The 23,228-nt window shown below is 39.6% G+C and overlaps 1 protein-coding gene across 1 annotated transcript in view; it reads right to left on the minus strand.

Moving 5' to 3' along the window:
* Positions 1-9,437: 9,437 nt before the first annotated feature.
* Positions 9,438-23,228, minus strand: part of ankrd11 (ankyrin repeat domain 11) — a 155,196-nt gene continuing 141,405 nt past the window's right edge. Inside the window, 4 exon segments of the mRNA XM_055649022.1 lie at positions 9,438-15,357; positions 17,026-17,121; positions 17,554-17,697; positions 21,427-21,525. Coding sequence (XP_055504997.1) covers positions 15,172-15,357; positions 17,026-17,121; positions 17,554-17,697; positions 21,427-21,525 — 525 coding nt within the window. The 3' untranslated portion in view covers positions 9,438-15,171.

The following is a 23,228-nucleotide window of genomic DNA, read 5'->3' on the forward strand; positions in this document are numbered from 1 at the left end:
TAATAATAATAATAATAAAATAGTAGGATAAAACAGAATCTTGCCTTTTTCATTGATAAGTCCCCCACCTATACTCGCACCCATTTATTCTCTTCCGCCTATATCCCCTTTCTTGGTTTCTTGGTCTTCCAAAATATTCCAAATGTAATTTAAACTGGAGGTGGTACCCCATCTCCCCCCCTCCCCCCCACACCTCTCCCTCCCCCCCCCTCCCTCCTCTCCATCTCCCTCTCCTACCCCCATCCCTCTCTCCCCCACCATTCTACCCCACTCCCCTTCCCTCTCTCCCTCCGCCCCCTTACCACTACCCCTCTGCCCCTCTTCCACCACTCCCCCACCCCCCCCTCCCCACTCTTCCACTTCTCTCCCACTTACCCCCCCCCTCCCCCCCCCCCCCCCCTCTCTCTCCCCCCCTCCCCTCTCACTCCCCACCCCTTCCCCTACCCCTCTGTCCCTCTTCCACCACTCCCCCTACCCCTCCCCCCCCCCTCCCTACCCACTCTTCCACTCTCTCCCCCCCCCCCCCCCCCCCCCCCCCCCCCCACTCTCTCCCCCCACCCCTCTCCCCCTCCCTCCACACTCTTCCCCTCCCTCCCCTACCCCATCTCCCTCCTCCCCCACACCTCTCTCCCCCATCCCTCTCTCCTCCCGTATCCCACTCCTCTCTCCTCCCCCTCTCCCTCTCCCTGCCTGCAGTCATACACAATAATAACAAAACATACAATAAACACAAATTAACATCCACCACAGTGAGTTCACCAAGCACCTCCTCACTGTGATGGAGGCAAAAGTCTTAGTCTCTGTCTCTTCTCTTCTCTGTGTTCACAACTCATACCTCCTCCATTCTTATCTCACACCTTTTCTCTTTTTAATCTTTGTCATTTATCCAACTGCCAAGTTGATAATACTGAAAGTTTGGTATTCATATGGGAGGGGAGTTATAATGGTTGGCAACGAGGAGATCCAGCAGTTTGTTTAAGAAGGAACTGCAGATGCTGGAAAATCGAAGGGAGACAAGAATGCTGGAGAAACTCAGCGGGTGAGGCAGCATCTTGCAATGGAGTAGACAAAATGTTTAAGAAGGTCCAGATCCAGCAGGCCTGGGTGGACTGAGCGTAAATATTCGTCAAAATTGTCACTTAGTCTTCCTGATGGCAAGGAGACTACATCAGGAGCATAAAATGCAGATGAGGTGTGAGAATGTGCAGATGAACCTGTCTTACCTGAATGGACAGCTGGGTCTCTTGAGGGAGGCAAGGGAGGTAGTGTAGGGGCAGATGGTTACATCGCTTTTCTCTTCTTCCCCTCCCTCACCCCCGTCTCTATCCGAACACTGGTGAGCACCCATTCACATTTTATTCTTATCAATACCATTCTGTCCTTTAAGGGCCTGTCCAACTTGGCGATTTTTTTCGGCAACTGCCGGCATAATTGACTGACGTATCAGGTCACCGAAAAATTTGCGGCATAACGCTGCGGTGAAGCGGCGTGACGATGTATGACGCGCGGTGTTTTTTCAAGTGTCGCAACATTTTTTTTGTCATCGCGGGATTTTGAAATGTTCAAAATCTTTTGGCGGCACTGATATGACGCTGGTGTGGCGGTCGCTGGGGATTAGATTACTCCTTGGGTCATCCCCTTCGGCTCTTGATGGACAAGGACGATTGTCTTTACCACCTCAGGCAATTGAGGAAATTTAGAGCGTCTCCGAGGATCCTCCAGTGCTTGTATTCAGTGGCTGTGGAAAGCACCTTGTCCGGAAATATTACCATCTGGTTTGGGAATTGCTTTGCCCAGGACAAGAAGGCTCTGCAGAGTAGTGCGTTCGGCCGAACACACTTTGGGAACTTCACTCGCCCCCCCAGCAGGAACTATACATCAGGAGGTACAACTCCAGAGCCAGTAAAATCCTGGGAGACCCCTTCCACCCCTGCAACGGACTGTTCCAGCTGCTACGGTCAGGCAAACGCCTCCGTTGCCATGCTGTGAGAACGGAGAGGTTGAGAAGGAGTTTCTTCCCAGAGGCTATTAGGACTGTAAACTCCTATCTCACCAGGGACTAACTTTACTGTACCACTCTACTGCTTTTTTTTTAAATTGCTGTCTTTTTCCCTTTTTCCTTCCGCCCACAATATTTAATATGTAAAAGAATATGTGATTCTGTTCCATTCTGTTTGTAGTTAGTTTGGTTGTTTGTTTGTTTGTCTTTTTGCACAAAGTCCGCGAGCATTGCCACTTTTCATTTCACTGCACATCTCGTATGTGTATGTGATGAATAAACTTGACTTGACGGGGTTTCCCGGGGGCCTGCTCGTGGGCGTTCGGTGTGTTTGCAATGATTCATTAAATGACTTCTGAATCTGGCCTTTTCCTGACCTCATCCAGGCCACTACACCGGCAGTCGCCGAAAAAAATCGCCAAGTGGTACAGGCCCTTTAGTCTCCTCTACATCTATAGTCTTTATTCACCCATCTGCCAATCAACCCCCCTTCCCCCTCAACTGTATTCATTTGCCAAGCTACTCTGGACCCGCCCTCATTAAATTTCTTGGTTACTTCTTGAAAAGTCATACATTTGTGAGACAATGCACAAAACTATGCTGCCTATCCTTAATCAACTCCTATCCTTCCAAATACATGTATATCTTAGATCTCAGAATCCTCTCCAGCAACTTTGCTGCCACAGATGTTAGGCTTTTTGATCTAGTTCTCATGTTGTTTTTCAAACTGAAGCACATTAGCCACCCTCCAGTCTTCCAGCATCTCCGATGTCCAACAATGACTCATACATTTCAGCCAGGGCTCTTGCAATTTCTTGCCTGATCAGCCTTAGATGTGTCTACTTTCATAGGCTTTAGAACATTCACTACCTCATGAACTGTAATAGACTGTCCTTAAGTCACCTTCATTAACTTTCTCGTTCTCCTGTCTTCATTTCTTTGTCCATGATAAAAACTGAAATATTCATGGAGGCCCTTGCCTATCACCTGCAGATCCACATATAGATGACCACTTGGGTTTCTGAGATGCCTTATTCTCTCTCTAGTTACCCTTTCCCTTAAAATACTAATATAATCTTGTTGTATTCTCCTTAATGCCCTTTTTGCCCTCCTTCTGGACTATATGCTCCTCAGTCCCTTCAACTCCTTCAGAGATACACCTGATCTCAGCTGCCTATACCTGTACCTGACCCATTTATTTTCTTCCTGAACCTCAATTTCTCTCATTATCCAAGGTTCATTACTCCTACCTGCTTTGTCCTTCACTCTAAAAGGGACGCCTGCACAACTTGAACTCTCTTATCAGATTTTGAAAAGCATCCTACCTTCTGGATGTCCCTTTGGCCACAACCTACTCAATCAACTTTTATAGGTACCTGCCTAATACCAAAGTTGACCTTGCCCCAATTTAGAACTTTAACTAGCTCTGTCCATATCCATAACTATTTTAAAGTTAATAGAACTGTTGTTGATAGTAATTTGCCCTGCTCAGTTACCTAAAGGAAGCCTTGCTCTCTACCTTGGACTCGATAGACTGCACCCTAGGTTTCTGAAAGAGATGGCTTTAGAGATTGTGGAGGCATTGATAATGATATTTCAGGAATTACTAGAGTCAGAAGATGATTAGGAAATTGCCAATATTACCCCGCTGTACAAAAAGGGACCAAGGCAGAATAGTGGGAACTATTCTGACTTCGGTGATTGAAAAGATTTTAAAGTCCAATATAAAGGATGAGGTTACGGAGTACTTAGTTCACAATAAAATAGGCTGAAGTCAGCAAGGCTTTGTGATGGGGAGGTCTTGCTTGACAAATTTGCTGGAATTCTGTGAAGAATAGCAGGGCAAAGGAGAGGTAGTAGATGTTGTTTACTTAGATTTTCAGAAAGCCTTTGATAAGGTGCCACACGTTAGGCTGCTAAGGAAGATGAGAGTCCACGGTATCAAAGGGCAGATACGAGCATGGATAGCAGATTGGCTGGATGGCAGAACATAAAGAGTGGTAATGAGGGGGATTTTTCTGGTTGGCTGCCAGTGACTAGTGGCGTTCCGCATGGGTCAGTGCTGGGGCCGCTACTCTTCACGTTGTATAATAATGATTTGGATGAGGGGATTGGTGGCTTTGTGGCAACGTTTGCGGATGATACGAAAATAGGTGGAGGGGCAGGTAGTGTAGAGAGCAGGGACTCTGCAGAAGGACTTGGACAGGTTGGGAGAGTGGGCAGAGAAGTGGCGGATGGAATATAGTGTAGCAAACTGCGGAGTCATGCATTTTGATAGTAGGAATAAAGGTGTAGACTATTTTCTAAATGTGGTGAGAATCCAGATATTGAAGGTGCAAATGGTCTTGGGAGTGCTGGTGCAGGATTCCCAAAAAGTTAATCTGCAAGTCAAATCAGTAGTAAAGAAAGCAAACTCAATACTAGCATTTATTTCAAGAGGGCTTGTATAAAAAAACAAGGATGTAATGTTGAGGCTCTATAAGGTGCTGGTAAGGACGTATTTGGAATATTGTGAGCAATTTTGGGCACCATATCTGAGGATGTGCTGGCTCTGGACAGGGTCCAGAGGAGGTTTCCAAGAATGGTCCCAGGAATAAGTAGTTTAACCAATAATGAGCTTTGGACAGCACTGGGCCTGTACTCGCTGGAGTTTAGAACAATGAGGGGGGACTTCATTGAAACATACAGAATAGTGAAAGGCTTCGATAGAGTGGATGCAGAAAGGATGTTTCCACTAGTGGTAGAGTAGGACTAGAGGTCATAGCCTAAGAATTAAAGCACGTTCTTTTAGGAAGGAGATGAGGAGAAATTTCTTTAGTCAGGGTGATGAATCTGTGTAATTCTTTGCCACAGAAGGCTGGAGGCCAAGTCAGTGGATATTTTTAAGACAATAGATACATAAATTCTTGATTAGTACGGGTGTCAGAGGTTATGTGGTGAAAGCAGGAGAATGGGGTGAGGAGGGAGAGATAGATCAGCCATGATTGAATGGTGGGGTAGACTTGATGGGCCGAATGGCCTAATTCAACTATTTATTATGACCCTTGCAGTGCACATTACATAACGTCTGAGGAGACTTTCCTGAACATACTTGACAAATTCCACACATTGCGCCTTCGGCATTATGACTGTTTTGGTCTATTTTTGGAATGGTAAAATCCCCTATGACAACATTATTATTCTTCGAGCTGTCTGCAGGGGTCAAGGAAAGAGCGTTCACATCGCGGCACTGTTTCCAACAATCTTTCCACCACCACGCACAAGCACAAGAAGCAACAAGACAGATACCATTGTATGCAGATGCCAAGAAGTGTTCAGCTCTGGCTGAACAACTTCTAATCTTGTGTGTGGACTCCATAAGAAGAAACTGTCTGCAATCTCCCAACATATTTGGTCCTTGAATTTGAGTGCCTATAGTGTAATCCCAACAAAGTGATCGTCCTTTTTATTTGCCAGCTCCATTCCTACAGCCTCAATGGACAATCCTTCAGTAATGTCATCTCAAACTACTGCCATGATGTCCTCCTTTATCAATAAAGCAACTCTATTTTAGCCCCACTTCCAGAATCACCTGCAGCACCAGAACCCTGGAACATTAAGCTGCCAGTCCTGACCCTCCCTTTGGCAGGTTTAATCCAATAGTTTTTCCTTGCTCCTTGCCATGCTCATGCCTGTCCTGCCTAATGAGCTTGCTGTCATTGACTTCCAGCCTCCCATCCGCTTAACCACTTGTCCCCCTACCAAACTAGTTTAAATCACTTGCAAAGCAGTTTGGAGATATCCTGGACACTGGAACCGGGGAGGTAACACAGTATCCTGGAATCCTATTTGCTGCCAAAGAATCTCTTGTCATTCCCCTAACTAATGAGACTCATATTACAATGGCTCTATCTGACAGAACCAGGCCTCGTGCCACAGATCTGGCTGCTGCTCTGCTCTCCTCGAATCAGTCAGCCACTCCCTGCAACAACATCTAAAAGGGTATACTCCTGTCTGAGAGCAATGGTCACGGGTGATTACTGCACTCCCTGCCTAGTCCCTTTCCTTTTCCAAATGGTCACCCATCTACCTTCTGCCAACACACTGGGGTATATTGCCTCTATTCTCCCTGACATCCATGAGGTCATTTTCCTGGAGCTCCAATTCTTTCATGCATTCTGACAGGAGCTGCTGCTGTGTGCACTTTCCACAGGTGTAGTCCTCATGTTCCCACTGTAACGGTATGAAAAAGTCGCAAGTACGACCAGACTATTCGCTGATGATTGTTTGCTGTACCGCCCAATTAAGTCAACTGATGATGAAGATGCTCTCCAAAAGGATCTCGATACTATGGTCGAGTGGTCACAATGGGGCATGCAGCTCAACCCTTCCAAATGTGAAACCATGTGTGTCACCAGAAAGAGGAATCCAGGCGTCACATCCTACAACATACTTGGTGTCGCCCTTGAAGAATCCAAACAAACCAAGTATCTTGGCATCAAATTGCAGAATGATCTGCGTTGGAATGGTCAGACTCATCATGCAACAGTGAAAGCAACAGGTGTCCTAAACTTCCTGAGGTGCAATTTTCATCATTGTTCAGCTTCTGTCAAGGAGAAGCTGTATTTCACCCTCGTTCGACCTCATTTGGACTACGCAGTTGCAGCTTGGGACCCATACACAGATAAAAACATTTCATCCATCGAACGTGTTCAAAGACAGGCCGCTCGATTTGTTACTAACACCTATGAGAGAGAAGCGAGTGTCACCAAACTTCTGAATTCTCTGGGGTGGAACCCTCTCCAAGACAGGCGTGAAGCTCACCATGTGACCTGTTTTTACAAAATGTTAAATGGTCAGCTAGACATAGATCACAAGACCTACACCAACCCCAAACCAATTAGGAGCAGACGAGGGCATTCGATCCAATTTGTGATCCCAGCTACAAAGACAGGTGTGTACAGCAATTCGTTCTTCCCACGCACAATTAAAGCATGGAATAATCTCCACCAAACTATAGTTACCCAACCAGATGCAACTAAATTTAAAGTAGCACTTTCTTCCCAATAACCCTTTCTGGCTTAATCTCTCCCTTCACCACCTCCAGTTTAAATTCCAGTTGGAATATTTTGGAGGACCAAGTAACCAAGAACCAAGACCCACTTTTCAAAATCATTACTTACGTGTTATGTGACCATGAGTAAATCTCTCCTTATAGTTCTCTGCCAAACATTAGTCTTCTGCATATTTACCATTCCTTATGTTAATATCTTTCCAGAGTGTTTGCTGGGTGGGAATGTACTTAATTTGGCTCTAATCGTAGCAATTCAGTGGGTAATAGTGGCTTTTTTCTGCACCTGCTTAAATTCTACATTTTAAAGGCATTGATAATAAGCAGCTCAATCCATCCTTTCTGAAGAAGGGTTCGACCGAAAACATCACTTATTCGTTTTCTCCAGAGATGCTGCCTGACCTGCTGATTACTCCATCATTTTGTGTCTATCAACCCTTTACTGCTTCTGTTAGACTGTTTGTCCCATCTTCAGTACTGGATGAGCAGAGATTTCCTGATTAAACCCCATGAAGCCCAAAACCATTATCATAATTCTAGTTTTGCAATACTTTGCAAGTTCCATTCTATTTCAGATGAGTACTCCCTCTCTCTCCTTTGCAACATATCTGATGCCAAAACAATATTTTGCGATCTGTGTCAACTCACATAACTGCCCCAATTCTAAACCATCACATTATTACCTAACTCCACCTATTTCAGCTCATCTGTTGCTGTGGTTTCACCTCAAATCTTTGCATTGTAATGGTTATTATGGTTGAGTCAACATTGAGCAGCAAAGGCTTTCAAAATTCTGTATGGAATGTATTGCAAATATAACCTGGATTTCTCATAGCATTATATTAAAACAAAAACAAAAAAAATTGCTGATCTTTTTTTATTCTCTGATTAAGATGAAGATTGGATTTTCTGTTGTTTTGTGAAGAAATTACATTGTTCTTCAGACATGGTGTTATTTCAAACCTGCTCAATAATCAAAAAACCTTCACATGCTCAATTTCATTTTATTTTGAGACATGTTGCCACAACCCCAGTTGAGTCAGTCATAAATATAAACTTTTTCATGGAGCTATAGGTCTTATGCCTGCAATTACCACCTGAGGTCACCCCATGGTTAAGACTATTTGGTCCAAATAGAGAGGGGAACAACTTCCTGGCCATAATTTAATCCAGGTTGTATTTCAATAGCTTTCACACCCCCTAACACAACATTATAGAATTGAAGCAACGGGTGAGTTAAATTTAATTGAACAATGATTTGTAATTTGTCAGTTAAAAAGGTTAGCTGCATCTGTAATCTTGGCACCACCAATTCTAATCTCCACTCCTCATCATCATTTGTCAACATTTTGGCTAAGCAATTTTAAAGGATCACAATACATCATGAATTTATTTATTTTTGTAATCAGGGCAATAAATGTTGCCTCGCCAACAGCAAAAACTCCTCAACATAGAAACAACTCTCTCCATTCCAAGAGTTATACTCTAAATTTAATTGCACGATATGAAATCTGCCTAAGATTTTCTAGGAAGTTGTTAAATAATCCTAATTGGTTATTAAAATCAATAAGCTCTTTTGTTATTAAACTGCAATTATTTTGTTAATTCTTAAGTCTATCAACTTTAACTTGTTTCTAATGCAAATTACAAATTCAAAAAAGATAATTATAACACATTTTGATGGAACTTCCATTGAAAGCAGAAATATTATACTAAAAAAGTTGCACGTACATCATTCCTTACACAACCCATTTACAATTTCAATTACCAGTGCTCCGATTGTACATATACAAAAATCAAACTGCTGGACAAACTCAGCAGATTGGGCAGCATCTGTGGAAGGAAATGGACAGGTGATGTTTCAGGTCTCAAAACATGGTCTGTTCATCTTTCCACAGATGCTGCCAAACCCACTGAGTCCCTTCCAGCAGTTTATTTTTGTTCAAGGCTCCAGCATTTGTAGTCTCTGTGAGTACTGTACATTTACACGGTTGTTACCAATAAAAGGGCTGCAAAATGTAATACATTTAAGATCAAATAATAATAGTTGTTGATAATTTGAAATGAAAAGATAAAGCTGGAGTTACTCAGTAAAGGTTGTATCTGTGGAGAGGTAAATAGATGCAACACTTTCAATCACTTTCCCCTTGAAGCTGCCTGACCTGCCAAGTACCTCCAGCATATTGTGTTTGCACTTGAAGCATTTAAGCAGTCTACCAAGTATCAGTTTCAAGATTTATCAATCTAATAAGCAGCTTGCAGATTGGAAACCCTTAGGCATTCAAGTATTTTGAGTTAATTCTTTTTTAAAAATGGACAGGGCAAAGGAGAAAAAAAAAAGTTGTGAAAAAGATGGGAAAGGCAGATTAAAAGAAAATAGTCACAACACTGATTTATTTTCATTTATTTACGAACATAATTTTTGAGGGACAACAGTATCTCTCTTCTCTCTGTACATGCAACTGTAGAAAATAACATTTGTTTTGCAAGAACTCATACAGCTAGTGACAGTACTGCAGCGGCGCACTGCCAAACAATATGTACACGTAACCTAAATTGTACAAAAAAATTACATCGTTACATCACCGATGGCATGTTTGCCACTGCTTTCCTTTTAAAAAAAACATTCTACGCAGTTTACTATTACAAAGAGGAGAGTGTGAACTTAATATTATTTACAGTTATGTACAAGGTCTCATATAGATGCAAGAATATTTACACATCTGAGACTTCACTCCATATACCACAGGTGTCAGAATAAGGAAAAAAAAGGTTTATCGCCCTTTGCTTCGAGGTGTGCAAAATTTTTGGACTATCATTGTTGGTCACCTTAAAATATTAGTCTGGGTAATTGACACAGTGCTGGGCTTTTTTAAATTTCACAGTACTCTAGTAGTGTTCTTTAAGCTTGGAACGAGGTCCTAACTTTGAGTGGCGAAGTAAAGAATATAATATTCTAATTTTACATTTTTTAAAATATTTCTAAAGCTGTTTATCCATTGTCTATAGGTGATATTAACAACTTTGTGACATTTGCTGGTTTTGAAGGATACATACACATATGGCTCTGCAATCCACACATTTACAAAACTTAAGCTTGCTTATATAAATACAGACAAAAATATTAGTGTTTTGTAATATCACAGAAGATTTATTATTTCTTTCTGTAATGATTCAGTAAATCACAGAAGCGATCATGACATACCACAGAGAGTGGTAACATTAAAACAACCAAAAATCTTCCCACCTTGCTTTTTAATTTTATACCAAACTGACTTCAAACTTCCTGCAACATAAAATAATTAATGCCATTCTTCAGTCTATTACCCACGTTAATGCAACGGCTAGGATTTGACCAATTCACAATAAATTACTGCAAGAGAATGCATGTTTATTTTGTCTTTAAATGTCAAAAATCGTTGTTTTAAATGTGATCTTGCAACTATAGGCAAGGATATAAATGTGACTTGAAATTTTACTTAAGCTTATATACTGTATTATAAGGGGAATAGCTAATAATTATGGGAAAATTAAGGTAATGAATAAAGAAAGTAATACTTCAGCTTAGTCAAATATGATAGTGGTATTTCTCACTTTACCTTTCTTGAATCAAGATAAAACAGTAAAATCCATTTGAATGTTGCCTTTTGTAATAGGAAAATGGCAGTACCGTGACAGAGACCCATTGTTTAAAACTGAGTGACCATGACAGGAAATACAAGCTTTTTGCACATCTCTGCAAGGAACAATTTTCCATTCTTTATGAACAGGTATCATTTTAGTGATATAGTAGGGCTCAAACAATTTTCATAATTAGCATAATTTTTTGTATTCTTTGTTACCTTGCATCATTCTCATTCTGTGCCCAACCTTAAATATATTATTGTGATAGTGACATTATACATTCCCTAAAAGCACTGTGACACTGCATGCAATATTCACAGATCAATGGTACAAAAGACTTCAGATTTAAGAATGCCACAAATTGTTTGGAATACAGTGCACACCAGTTACTCAAGAGATGGAAGGAGGGCGGGGGGTGGGTGGGACACACACACACACACACACACACACACACACACACACACACACACACACACACACACACACACACACACACACACACACACACACACACACACACACACACACACACACACACACACACACACGCGCGCGCACACACACACACACACACACACACACACACACACACACACACACACACACACACACACACACACACACACACACACACACACTTCTTTGGAAAGTTCAACTGTATAGGGAAACAGGAAGGAATACTAAAGGAGCTATTTCAGGTTTCTGCAATAAGTAGTGGCTGTTATGTGAATTAATTTGCCAGATTCCTGCAAATTCTGTCAGTTTGAAAGCAAGCAATAAAATAGTGTTGTTTTTTTAAAGGGTGATTTGTAATGGCATGATGCAAAAGTGCTAAATTTTAGGCACTATGAGCTATTAAATCTTTTACACACACTTTTACACACACAAAAGGGAAAGCTTATTGGAAAAAAGGCAAGTAGTGAAGCATACATAAATCTAAACACTGCTAAATTAAACACTGCGGAATTGACCACAATCTGGAATCATTCATCAGGTGCATTTTTCTGGGACTGGTATGGGAATATCTCAAATTATGGAAATGTCACAATCAGACCAATATTTACTGAAGTCCTGCAACCCTCAGTTTAGTTGCACTGCATCTCATGGCTATAAAAGATATTTTAATAAATCATCAGTCTATTGAGTATCATTCATCTGTTTGTTAGTATTTAAATATGGATATAATATCTCCACTGTTTGAGCCCTACCTTCAAAGATCCAGTTGACAAAAATGGTATACAATGCACGCAGTTCAACTGCTAACATTACAAAGAAAACATGTGCCTGATTTACAATACATTTACTTTCCAAAAATAGTACAACTAATCAAAATACAGTACAGAACAGGAACCGGACTCTGAAGTTAGTGTAAACAATCAGATTTTTTTGCTGAACTTTTATATTCATTTTTCTATTCAACAATAATTACCCAGATAAAATGTCAACAATTTCCAGGCACCAACTGAAGGACATTCTGCATACGTTGGTTTCTGAAAACTTACCAATGAGCCATCATAGTAATCAGGTAGTTCAAAACACATAATTGTACTATTTTCATAGTAAGAAATAAAATAATGCCCTTGCTAAACCTAAAAAGGTTGGAATTTACAATACCGCAATACCAAAAAGCCAATGTGCACAGCGCTCAATGCAGCTTTCCATTAAAGGATCTTTTGATAGAAATAACCAGATCCCTATTAAGTTACCATAATGTGAGCACCTTTGAGGATTCTGTCTTCTACAAAACTGAATGATTAAACTGCTATGACTTAAAACATTAACAAAACGCCATAGATAATGTTTCAATGTACTACTCTTCACTTTGAATAAACTGAAATAATTGGCCAGTCTTGAAATCTGCAAAATATCAAACAGATTTTTAAAAGAATAAATGCAATTTAAATATGTGAAGGATAATTGGTGTCTTGGTACACTTTTGCAACAGTTCAAAAATAGTCATGAACCCACTGATTATAATGTTAGCCCACCTATTTAAAAACAATTACGATAATTAAAATGCAACTGTAATAAAACAGCCTATAGCTATTGTATAACAGTGCAGTAGCAGCAGTGGTGATCTTAATGGAGGGCAACATATATCTGATAGTTGCTTTGCTATTTTATACAGTTGTCGAGTAATTATGAGTGAACATTACGCTGTTCTTCAAACTTCTTATTAGATACACATTTTAATTTCCATCGTAAATATTTAGTTTAATTGCAAAAGAGAGCCCACTCAATTGTGGATTCAGTGGGGTCAGAATTTGAGACGTAGGCCTGGTGATTTTATACAACACAGTATTCTGTGAAATCTTATATTTAGATATTTAATGATTACGTGACTATAGATGACAGGGTCCAACCTAGCTTGTGCTTCATAGAAACATATTCTTCACTGACCAGCATCTATGGAATTTGCCTCTACTGTTTTAACCATTAAAACACTCCAGCTATTGATCGCTTTTTGTATCAAAGTGCTTTTTTATTTTCATCCTAAACTTGCCTTTTACCTGTTTGTAAGATTAAGATTTACGATCTGGCTGTATAATTCCAATTAAGAATTCACAGGTGTGAAGAATGCAAGATTTCTTTTAGATTTGGATGGGAACAAGTCATTTAACCCGAGTCAGAAGATGAGTGTGTACCCAATGAAAGCCAAAAATCTGAAGAATTTTATTTTGCTGTTTAAAATTGTGCCCCACTTTAATGTTTGAATTCCTGTTGACATCAGTAAATAGAGATATGTATTTGAAGAATGCTTATAGTAATTTACCAAAATAACTGCACACTTGTTCTAATTCTTTTTTTAAATCATGCTTCTTGATGATACAGTTTTGTGTCAATAAAATTTGCAAGGGAAAAAAAGACTATTTGCCATTGTTTTCGAGAGCATTTTAACTAGGACTGGTATTCTGATTTCTCAATTTTTATTCTGTAAATAGCAATAAACAAAAGTGTAAATGGCTTAAATAGTGACAACTTTACTATTGGGTATGAATACAAACCAAATATTCCACATGTCTCAAAAGGCAGAAGTGGCATTACAATTGCCCAATGCCTACTTTTCACAAGTAAACTAACATGGCATTTGTCCTCAAAGTAATTTGTATACTGAATCAGAATCAGTGCTTCCTTTTAAATTTACTGTGCAGTAGTTTTACCTTTATGTAAACATGAAAAGATTTAGCAAATAAACTACACAGTTGAATAATAAAAAGTTGAAGGAGCTACTCCACACTAGCAAATAGGTATAAAATTTTAAGTAACTGAATACATTTTTCTGCAGCCATAACAAAACTCGATTCCACTGCGAAAATGTGACTTTCCAAGGTTAAGCAATAAAACAATGAGCATTTCAAATTATTTGGCCCATTTCCCAAATTGAAATGAAAGTGCCATCTAAAAAAAAAACTGTACATTTGAGGATTTTTTTACATTTAGCTCTGAAGAATGATATTACAGTACGAGTACTTATTTACAACTGTGCAGTAATGAGTGGCAACATAAATTATCTAAAGGCAGCCATTGCCATCACAGTACACTGGTTAATGTGTATAAAAAACTGTACAGAATTTAAGGGATTCCTTAAAAAAAACATTTAGTATTGGCTCTGTAGTGTCAAGTGGTGCTCTCTACTTGAGAAGCAATGAATGCCCCAAAAAAATAAAGGGATGGGTGGGGAAAGAGAAAAGAAAAACACACTCAGTGGCCCTACCAAAATAAAACTGCTTCAACAGGGTTTGTCTTGAGTTACACATTTGCAACAGTAACATATTGCAGTAGAGTCTGAGTCTCATGATCACTGTTGTGTTCACAGTTCATGTAAAAGCCATATGGGTATAATAGGCTGGATATTATTTTTTCCTAAAATAAAACGACTTCAAGCTCTAAAATCTTACCAGTTTGTCTTATAATAATTCAGAATGTACTTGAAAGTTCAACTTGTGACCGGATAACCCTGATCAATGAAGTTTGACCACACAATACACATTTGATCACCCAATTCAACTTGTCTGTTAATAAACAGATATATGCAATACTGTTACTCATTTTCCAACAAATCTTTAAAGTGAAGCTAAAATTATTGTTAATGCCAACATACATCACTAAATTGTCATTGCCTTCCTATCGCAAAAAAAAACAAAACATGATCAAGGGCATTGTGATGGCAGTTACCAGTTATGCTGAGTCCTACTGTTCTGCACTTCAATGCGGGCATACAACCTTTGGCCTGCAGTTGGTGTGCAGGCTGCAATTGCTTAAGTTTCATTATATCTGAACCACTGACCTGTCATGACATCCTTCTTCCCTGCAGAAGTGATATCTAAAATCTGTGAAAAGTGCAATTATAGTTTCAATGATGCTTCCTCCTCATGAAACAGGGAATCATTAGCAAGCAGCACTTAAGGATTTTAAAGAAAAAAAACCTTAAACTAATGTTCCTTTGGGAAGTATCCCACTTGTGCCACAAACGGTTATCAACCACATGCTATCACCGTCATGCTGGCAGAAGCACAAAGTCATCATTCACATCAACCATTGGCACATAGAAGGAAGGGACCTCAGTGACACACAGGGACTTGTGTCCAGCTGGGTCAAGCTCCTGTACTTTTAGCTGCCATTCCATTCGTTGTACTGCATTTAATGCAGCTGCTTCATGCTGCTGCCGCATTAACAAACAGGTCTGTCAAGGAAAAAAATATTCAAAGTATTAGTAACTAAATATTTTTCAGCAAAAGGAAGTTCATGCCATCTTCTCATTATTACAAAATAGAATCTCGGCTATAGTAAATTGGATTTGAATTAATCGTTCAATCATAACTGCATTATTTTCCTGGTAAGTTATTTTGTGGTGGACTTTCAACCTCCAAGGAAGTATTTTATTAGCTTGCTTTCAACATATTTTTGTCCAGTTGAATTTCACATGTTTGCTCTGTAAACATGGGAGGTTTCCCCAACGGGTTCCCCAAACAATCAGAATGATCTTTTGGGTCATCTGCAAGGAAACATACCATCAACATTTCACTTGCAATGCTTTTGTATTCCTCCTTTCATCTTTCAGAAAAATACCAAACTTCATTCTGTATGCTTCCCAGTTCATTCTGGAAATGTGAGTGAAGCGAGGATCAAACTTGCCCCCTTCCAAATTAATAATGCCATAGCAATGCTGTCCTCCATGTTCTTTATAAATTGAACACCTTTAAAAATACAACTCTTCCCAAAATCAATGCTGGAAAAAAAAGTTTTTTCAATATTTACCCTCATTTTGGGACGTCAATCACAAATTCTGTATAATATGTATGGTTGCCTTCACTAATGCAAATATATTTCTCATATCAATGTCCTTTATTTAAAAGTATTTTGTTTAGTAGTCACTAGCTTTCAAGAGCGAGCTTATGACCCACTGATGCAGGGATTGGTTGCAGCACAGTTGTGGAACTGAGTTAGTACATCAGGACATAAAATAACCAATGCATGTGAATCAAATTTTCATTTGTTCAGTTGATTTGATGAATTTATCAAGATCGGACTAGGTGATTACGGTGGGCCAGATTAAAGGTTGTAATAAAGAATCTGAGATAATAAACAAATAACCCCCATCACTCATAGAATGCTGAATATTTAAAAAGGATTATCACCAATTAACCATTCTTTATTTATATGATTTAACACCACTTAATTTTCTTTATTGTGTTAATTTAAACAGGTATGCATTTAATTTCTCCAATCATCCTAGCTTTTGTGCAGACGTTAGAATTGAGTTTAGAATTCTTAATTCCAAAATAATTATTCTGTACCATCTAATCGACTGGTGTATTAAGAATATCTAAAGTCAGAGAAACCTACTAGTGTAAATAACATGAGATTTACTCATTGAAGGGAGTAGAAAGTTACATTATATGTTGCATAAATTCAATTTTTCATTTAGCAATTAATGCTATATTAGCAACCTTAAAATTCAGAGCCTAATAAATAAATGAAACATTTGCAATTGAATGCCAGCATTGTGCACCATACCTTATTCTGATGGTCATTGAGCACAAATCTTAATCAAATCAATTTTCTTTGTTCAACAAGCTAAAGCCCCACGTCAAATCGTAGTGTGCTTAAAATGTTAAATGTTCACAGGACCAGCTGTAGATTTGCGGACTTAAAAAGCATAGAACGGGTTCATTTTTGCATAAATTGTTTTCGCAGATTTTACTGACGGTTTTACATTATAAAGGTAGAAAATACCAAAGGTACATTTGTAGAAATCAGTATTTGAAATCATATGGTCCAACTAATTTTGTAATGTTTTAGTACTTATTTCCAAAAATCATGGTATATTATGCAGCACAAAAATAGTTACCTTCATTCGGTCATATTTATCATCAACATCCTGTAGCCATGAAATAAACTGTCGGGCATTAAATCGATCCCTCACTGATGTCTTATTTTCATCCCCCTAGATGAAAGCGCCAGAAAAATTACAGAAGCCAGAGAATATTTAGTTCATAAATTAATGATAAAAAATGCAATAGACAATGCTCTGTTAAAGATACAAAGTGCTGGTGTAACTCAGCGGGTCAGGCAGCATCTCTGGAGAAGATGGATTGGTGATGTTTCGTGTCGAGACCCTTCAGACTGAGATCCTTGTACCTCAATATTCAGTTATACCTAATGATTTAAACTGCCAATTGTTCCAGTAGAAATAAACCATTAAGATCAAAAGTACACTGATTAAGATCAAAAGTATCATTATTTCAGTTGTTGCTCATAATGCAAAATGCTGCACTCAAGTGAGAAGACATATCAATTTATAAAGTGAAATTTCAATAAGTAGAATGTCACAAAAGATAAATTTTAAAGAGTAATAGTCTGTATTTTGTTCACTGACCTGATTTTCTGATGGCATGTTGTACACCTCAGAATCAAGCAACATTGTGCAAGCACTGAATGGCACAGCTTGGTTTGCTATTGTTCTTGCTGCTCGACAATGCACTCGTAGAATTTCTTGTTCACATGAAACTATTAGCTTTTCCTGATAATGAAGGAAAATATTTTTTACCTCAAACTCTTTAACACAACAATTTATCAAATAATCTGGTAATAGCTAACCTAAAGATTCTAGCTGCAAAAATTAGAAAAATGAAGAAAAATTAATTAATACAGTTAACAACAAATGTAACCGAAAATCCTTATTTAATCCCTGGGACTAATTTATTTTTATAGATACTGATTTGTAGATCTCAACGCCTTCAATTAAAGTCGTTAAAACAAATCATTAAACGGAAGAACACGTTCAACTTCCCTGCAATGGTAAATGCATCACACATGTAGTGTGCTGGCTGTCCAAGGGGAAAGTCATTCGTTGAAGCCCCTAGCACGGTGAGTAAATGTGTACTGAGGCACACAGATAGCAGGAAACATGGAATCATAATTTTGCATTTTATCTTTTATCTGGACCTCAGCTTTTGATGCTGGTATCTGAACAGAATATTAAAAAAACCTCTCACCTGAATAAACAGATATTTTACATTTAATAAAATGCATTGTTGGTAGGTTGTGGAAAGAGGCCAAATGAATGAATTGTAAACAAAAAAATAACATTGACAATGAAAAATAGCAGGAACGCAAAAAGAACACACGTAAAATTATATAATTTCTTCTGTACTTGAACATGCAAAATTGGTAGCGATAGTGCACAAACAAGTAAGTAAGTAAGCAGGTAAGTAAGCAAGTTTATTGGCCAAGTATTCCCAATCAAGGAATTTGCCTTGGTGCTCCAATCACAAGTAACAACATGACATACAGTGACAGAAAACACTAAACATTAATAATAATAATAATAATAATAAGACATTAAAGATAAAACACCATTGATCAAGCATGTGAACCAACAAAATACCAGATCAAAGGGAGGCTACAGATTTTTGACTGTTGAGTAGAGCAACTACTCGTGGATAAAAACTGTTTTTATGTATGGCTGTTGCAGCTTTGACAATCTGGAGTCGCCTTCCAGAGGGAAGTGATTCAAAGAGTTTGTGGCCAGGATGAGAGGGGTCAGAGATGATCTTGCCCGCTCACTTCCTGGCCCTTGCAGTGTACAGTTCATCAATGGAGGGAAGGTTGCAGCCAATAATCTTCTCTGCTGATCTCAGAACAACAGAGAATTTTACATTTCAGATACACCATTTTGGTGGTGCAATTGCACATACCATGCTCTCCATAATGTTTTGGACAAAGACCCATCGTTTATTTATTTGCCTCTGTACTCCACAATTTGAGATTTGTGATAGAAAAAAAATCTCACGTGGTTAAAGTGCACATTGTTAGATTTTATTAAAGGCCATTTTTGTACATTTTGGTGTTGCCATGTAGATATTAGAGCAGTGTTTATACATAGTCCCCCCCCATTTTGGGGCACCATAATGTTTGGGACACAACAATGTCATGTAAATGAAAGTAGTCATGTTTAGTATTTTGGTGCATATCCTGTGCATGCAATGACTGTTTGAAGTCTGCGATTCATGGACATCACCAGTTGCTGGGTGTCTTCTCTGGTGATGCTCTGCCAGGCCTGTATTGCAGCCATCTTTAACTTATGCTTGTTTTGGGAGCTAGTCCCCTTCAGTTTTCTCTTCAGCATATAAAAGGCATGCTCAATTGGGTTCAGATCGGGTGATTGACGGCCACTCAAGAATTGACAATTTTTTAGCTTTGAAAAACACCTTTGTTGCTTTAATAGTATGGTTGGGATCATTGTCTTGCTGTAGAATGAACTGTAGGCCAATTAGTTTTGAGACATTTGAACTCGAGCAGATAGGATGCATCTATACACTTCAGAATTAATTATGCTACCACCATCAGCAGTTGTATCATCAATGAAGATAAGTGAGCCAGTACCTTTGGCAGCCATACATGTCCAGGCCATAACACCCCCACCACCGTGTTTCACAGATGAGGTGGGCCCGTCCCATGCTTTGGATTTTGGGCAGTTCCTTCTCTCCTCCATACTTTGCTCTTGCCATCACTCTGATATAAGTTAATCTCCGTCTCATCTGTCCATGACCTTTTTCCAGAGCTTTGGTTGCTCTTTTACGCACTACTTGGCAAACTAACCTGGCCATCCTATTTTTGCAGCTAACCAATGGTTTGCATCTTGCAGTATTATCTCTGTATTTCTGTTCATGAAGTCTTCTGCGGACAGTGGCCATTGACAAATCCACACCAGACTCATGAAGAGTGTTTCTGATCTGTCGGACAGGTGTTTGGGGATTTATCTTTATTATAGAGAGAATTCTTCTGTCATCAGCTGTGGAGGTATTCATTGGCCTGCCAGTCCCTTTGTGATTAGTAAGCTCACCAGTGCTCTCTTTCTTCTAAATTATGTTCCAAACAGTTGATTTTGGTAAGCCTAAGGTTTGGCTGATGTCTCTAACAGTTGTAATCTTGTTTCTCAATCTCACAATGGCTTCTTTCATTTTAATTGGCACAATTTTGGTCCTCATGTTGATAAACAGCAATAAAAGTTTCCATAGATAATGGAAAGACTAGAGGAAAGACTAAGAGAGCTCTATTTATACCTGCATTAAGGAGGCATTTAAACACACCTGAGCAATTACAAACACCTGTGAAGCCATGTGTTCCAAACATTATGGTGCCCTGAAATGGGGGGACTATATATAAACACAGCTGTAATTTCCACATGGTGAAACCAAAATGTATAAAAATACCTTTTAATTAAATCTGACAATGTGCACTTTAACCATATGTGATTTTTTTCTATTACAAATCTCAAATTGTGTAGAGGCAAATAAATAAATGATGGGTCTTTGTCCCAAACATTATTGGGGGCACTGTAGGTTAGAACTTCTGGATTACGTACTAGTTTTTAAATTTAATCTCTCATTTGCAGAAAGCTCAGCAACATATTAAATTGTGTGCTCTTTGTTCCAGAATAGAGCTTCAAAGCACAACCTTCAGAAGAGGAGAACGTTTTTTCCAAATGAACCAAGGCGAGTGTGAAGAGTAATAAAAAGAACTTAAAGGACCAATTCCCCATAACACTGAAGAAGCAATGCAATAGAACCCATACAACTCTTCCTTCTTTCAAGGTTAAGCATGCAGCATTTATCCACTTGCTATACAAATTCTGTTTTCAGGTATGAAGTAACTTCTAAATATGTAGCTAAAATAGGAACGAATCCGGTCCAATCCTTGCACCTCTTTGAGCCCACAAAATTTTTGGGAACACACTAATTTAACTAGGATGGGGAGTAGGTTCGAATGGCAAGTTGCGGGAGGAAAAGAAGTAAGTTGGATTAAGTTTAGTTTTGAGATACAGCACAGAAACAGGCCCTCTGGCCCACTGAGTCCGTGCTGACCAATGACACATTAACATTAACACCATCCTCCACACACTAGGGACAATTTTGCAATCTTACCAAATTAACCTACAAACCGGTACATCTTTGGAGTGTGAGAATAAACTGGAACACCCGGAGAAAACCCACACAAGTCAAGGAAAGAACCTATAAACTATGTACAGACAGCACCCATGGTCAGGATAGAACCCGGCCTCTAGTGCTGTAAAGCAGCAACTCTATCACTGCGCCACCGTTGAGAAACATATAGAAGGCAATATGATGAACTGAGCAGTTCAGAAACAGAGAATATGGTTTGTGGAATGGGTTAATTCTGTTCTTCAGCATGCAAAATTGGTAGTGATGGCCTATACACATACAGCATATAATAGAATATAATTTACCCTTTCAATGCTGTGCTGAAGACGCAATTTGCCACGCACAGCTTCTTGCTGCCTGAAAAGCTCCTTCAAAGGCTCACACAAGGATGGTGGTGGTGCAATCTAAGAAATTGAAACAATGATTTATTTAAAATTCAGAACTTCTACATCCAAATACTAAAACTATAGTTTTTTCTAAAACGTAGTCCACAAATATTACCAAATGTTTTCAAATATAACCTAAATATTTACGTAGGAAAGAACTGCAGATGCTGGTTTAAATCAAAGGTAGACACAAAATCCTGGCGTAACTCTGTGCGACAGGCAGCATCTCTGGAGAGAAGGAATGGAAGGAGGGTCTCGACCCGAAACGTCACCCATTCCTTCTCTCCAGAAATGCTGCCTGTCCTGCTGAGTTAATCCAGCATTTTGTGTCTACCTAGATGTTTGCTCCAGCTATGCGGAAAAATGGAACTGTATCACACCAAATGTCATACATCAATAATTTTTGTTTCTCTAAATGGTGTTATTTAGAAAAAGATTAAAAGATTTATCAGATAAATTTATTCTACATCTAAATCATAACAATAGCAATTACAGGTAATTCGGCAAATGTCTATCAAATGCCTAATATCGAATTATGTAGCTTATTTACCATTACTTAACATTCAGTTTTCCTGTAAACTCCAGCGTAATAACAAAGTAGCAAATCCAGTTCTGTTCAATCTATACTTGTCTGTGATCTCAGGAGCTACGCTAAAACGGTACAAATAGCGCAATTTTTTTTAAGAACTCTACTCGGCTTTCTCCCATGGTCGTTCATATCAGGTTTCTTCACATTTGATGTTATATTTCACAAGTTATTGATATTCAAAGGTTAAAAAGAACCAACTTTGAAAATAATAACTGCCTGTGAGTGGGAGACGATTCTGGCAGTGTCCAGTGATGATGTCACAATGGCATCTCAAAGTCCTACAATCACATTTACACAAGCTGCCGTGAAGATCCAGAAAACTGACAATGACATCACAATATGATCTCTGCTGCCAGTACACAAGTACACAAAGTTGACGGAGTGGGGAATGGAAGAAGACGAAATGTTATTTAAATATTTTCTTTAGTGGGGAAGTCCGAAAGGGGAGGGGTGAGGGAGGCAGTGAGTGAGGGTAGGGAAAAAGAGAGGGAGGGAGAGGTGGCACAGATCAATGGGATCAGCAGCTTCAAGGGGTGTGAGGAGAGAGTGAGATTTTTTTGCCCCCCCCCCCCACGTGGGAAGGATTGATTGGCTCAAGGGAGCGCCGACGCCGACCCAAACGTTGAGTCCATTCATTGACTCCGGAAAGCGCTGACTGTTGGGGGAACGGGTGAGTGGTGGAAACAGGTTGCGTTAGGGAAACGGGGGGTAGGGAGGAGAGAGGGATTATGGAGTGATGGAGTGAGTGATTGAGGTTAGGGGAAAGGAAGAGGGAGAGGTGAAGGAGGGGAGGAGGTGAGGGGAAAGAGGGAGGGTGAAGAGGAGGGGAAAGGATTGTTGGGGGATGAGGGGAAATGAGCAGTGCCTGTGCAGTTGGGGGCTATGGGTGAGTGGTGGAATATTGCGTTGCCGAACGTACATTGGGGGAAAGGGTGGTGGGGATGATTAGCTCTGGGGGGGGGGGCACTTGTCTCCGGGGTGAGCGCCAACGGAAGAGATGGTCCCTGAACGCAGCGTTGGCGCTCACCCCGGAGACAAGAGCCCCCCGGAGCTAATCATCCCCATCACCGTTCCCCCAATGTAGAGACTGAGAGGATCCAGAAGCAAGCCGGTGGCCTGCGGCTGTGAGCGA

Source organism: Leucoraja erinacea, chromosome 17, assembly GCF_028641065.1.
Source record: "Leucoraja erinacea ecotype New England chromosome 17, Leri_hhj_1, whole genome shotgun sequence".
Taxonomy (NCBI): Eukaryota; Metazoa; Chordata; class Chondrichthyes; order Rajiformes; family Rajidae; genus Leucoraja; species Leucoraja erinaceus.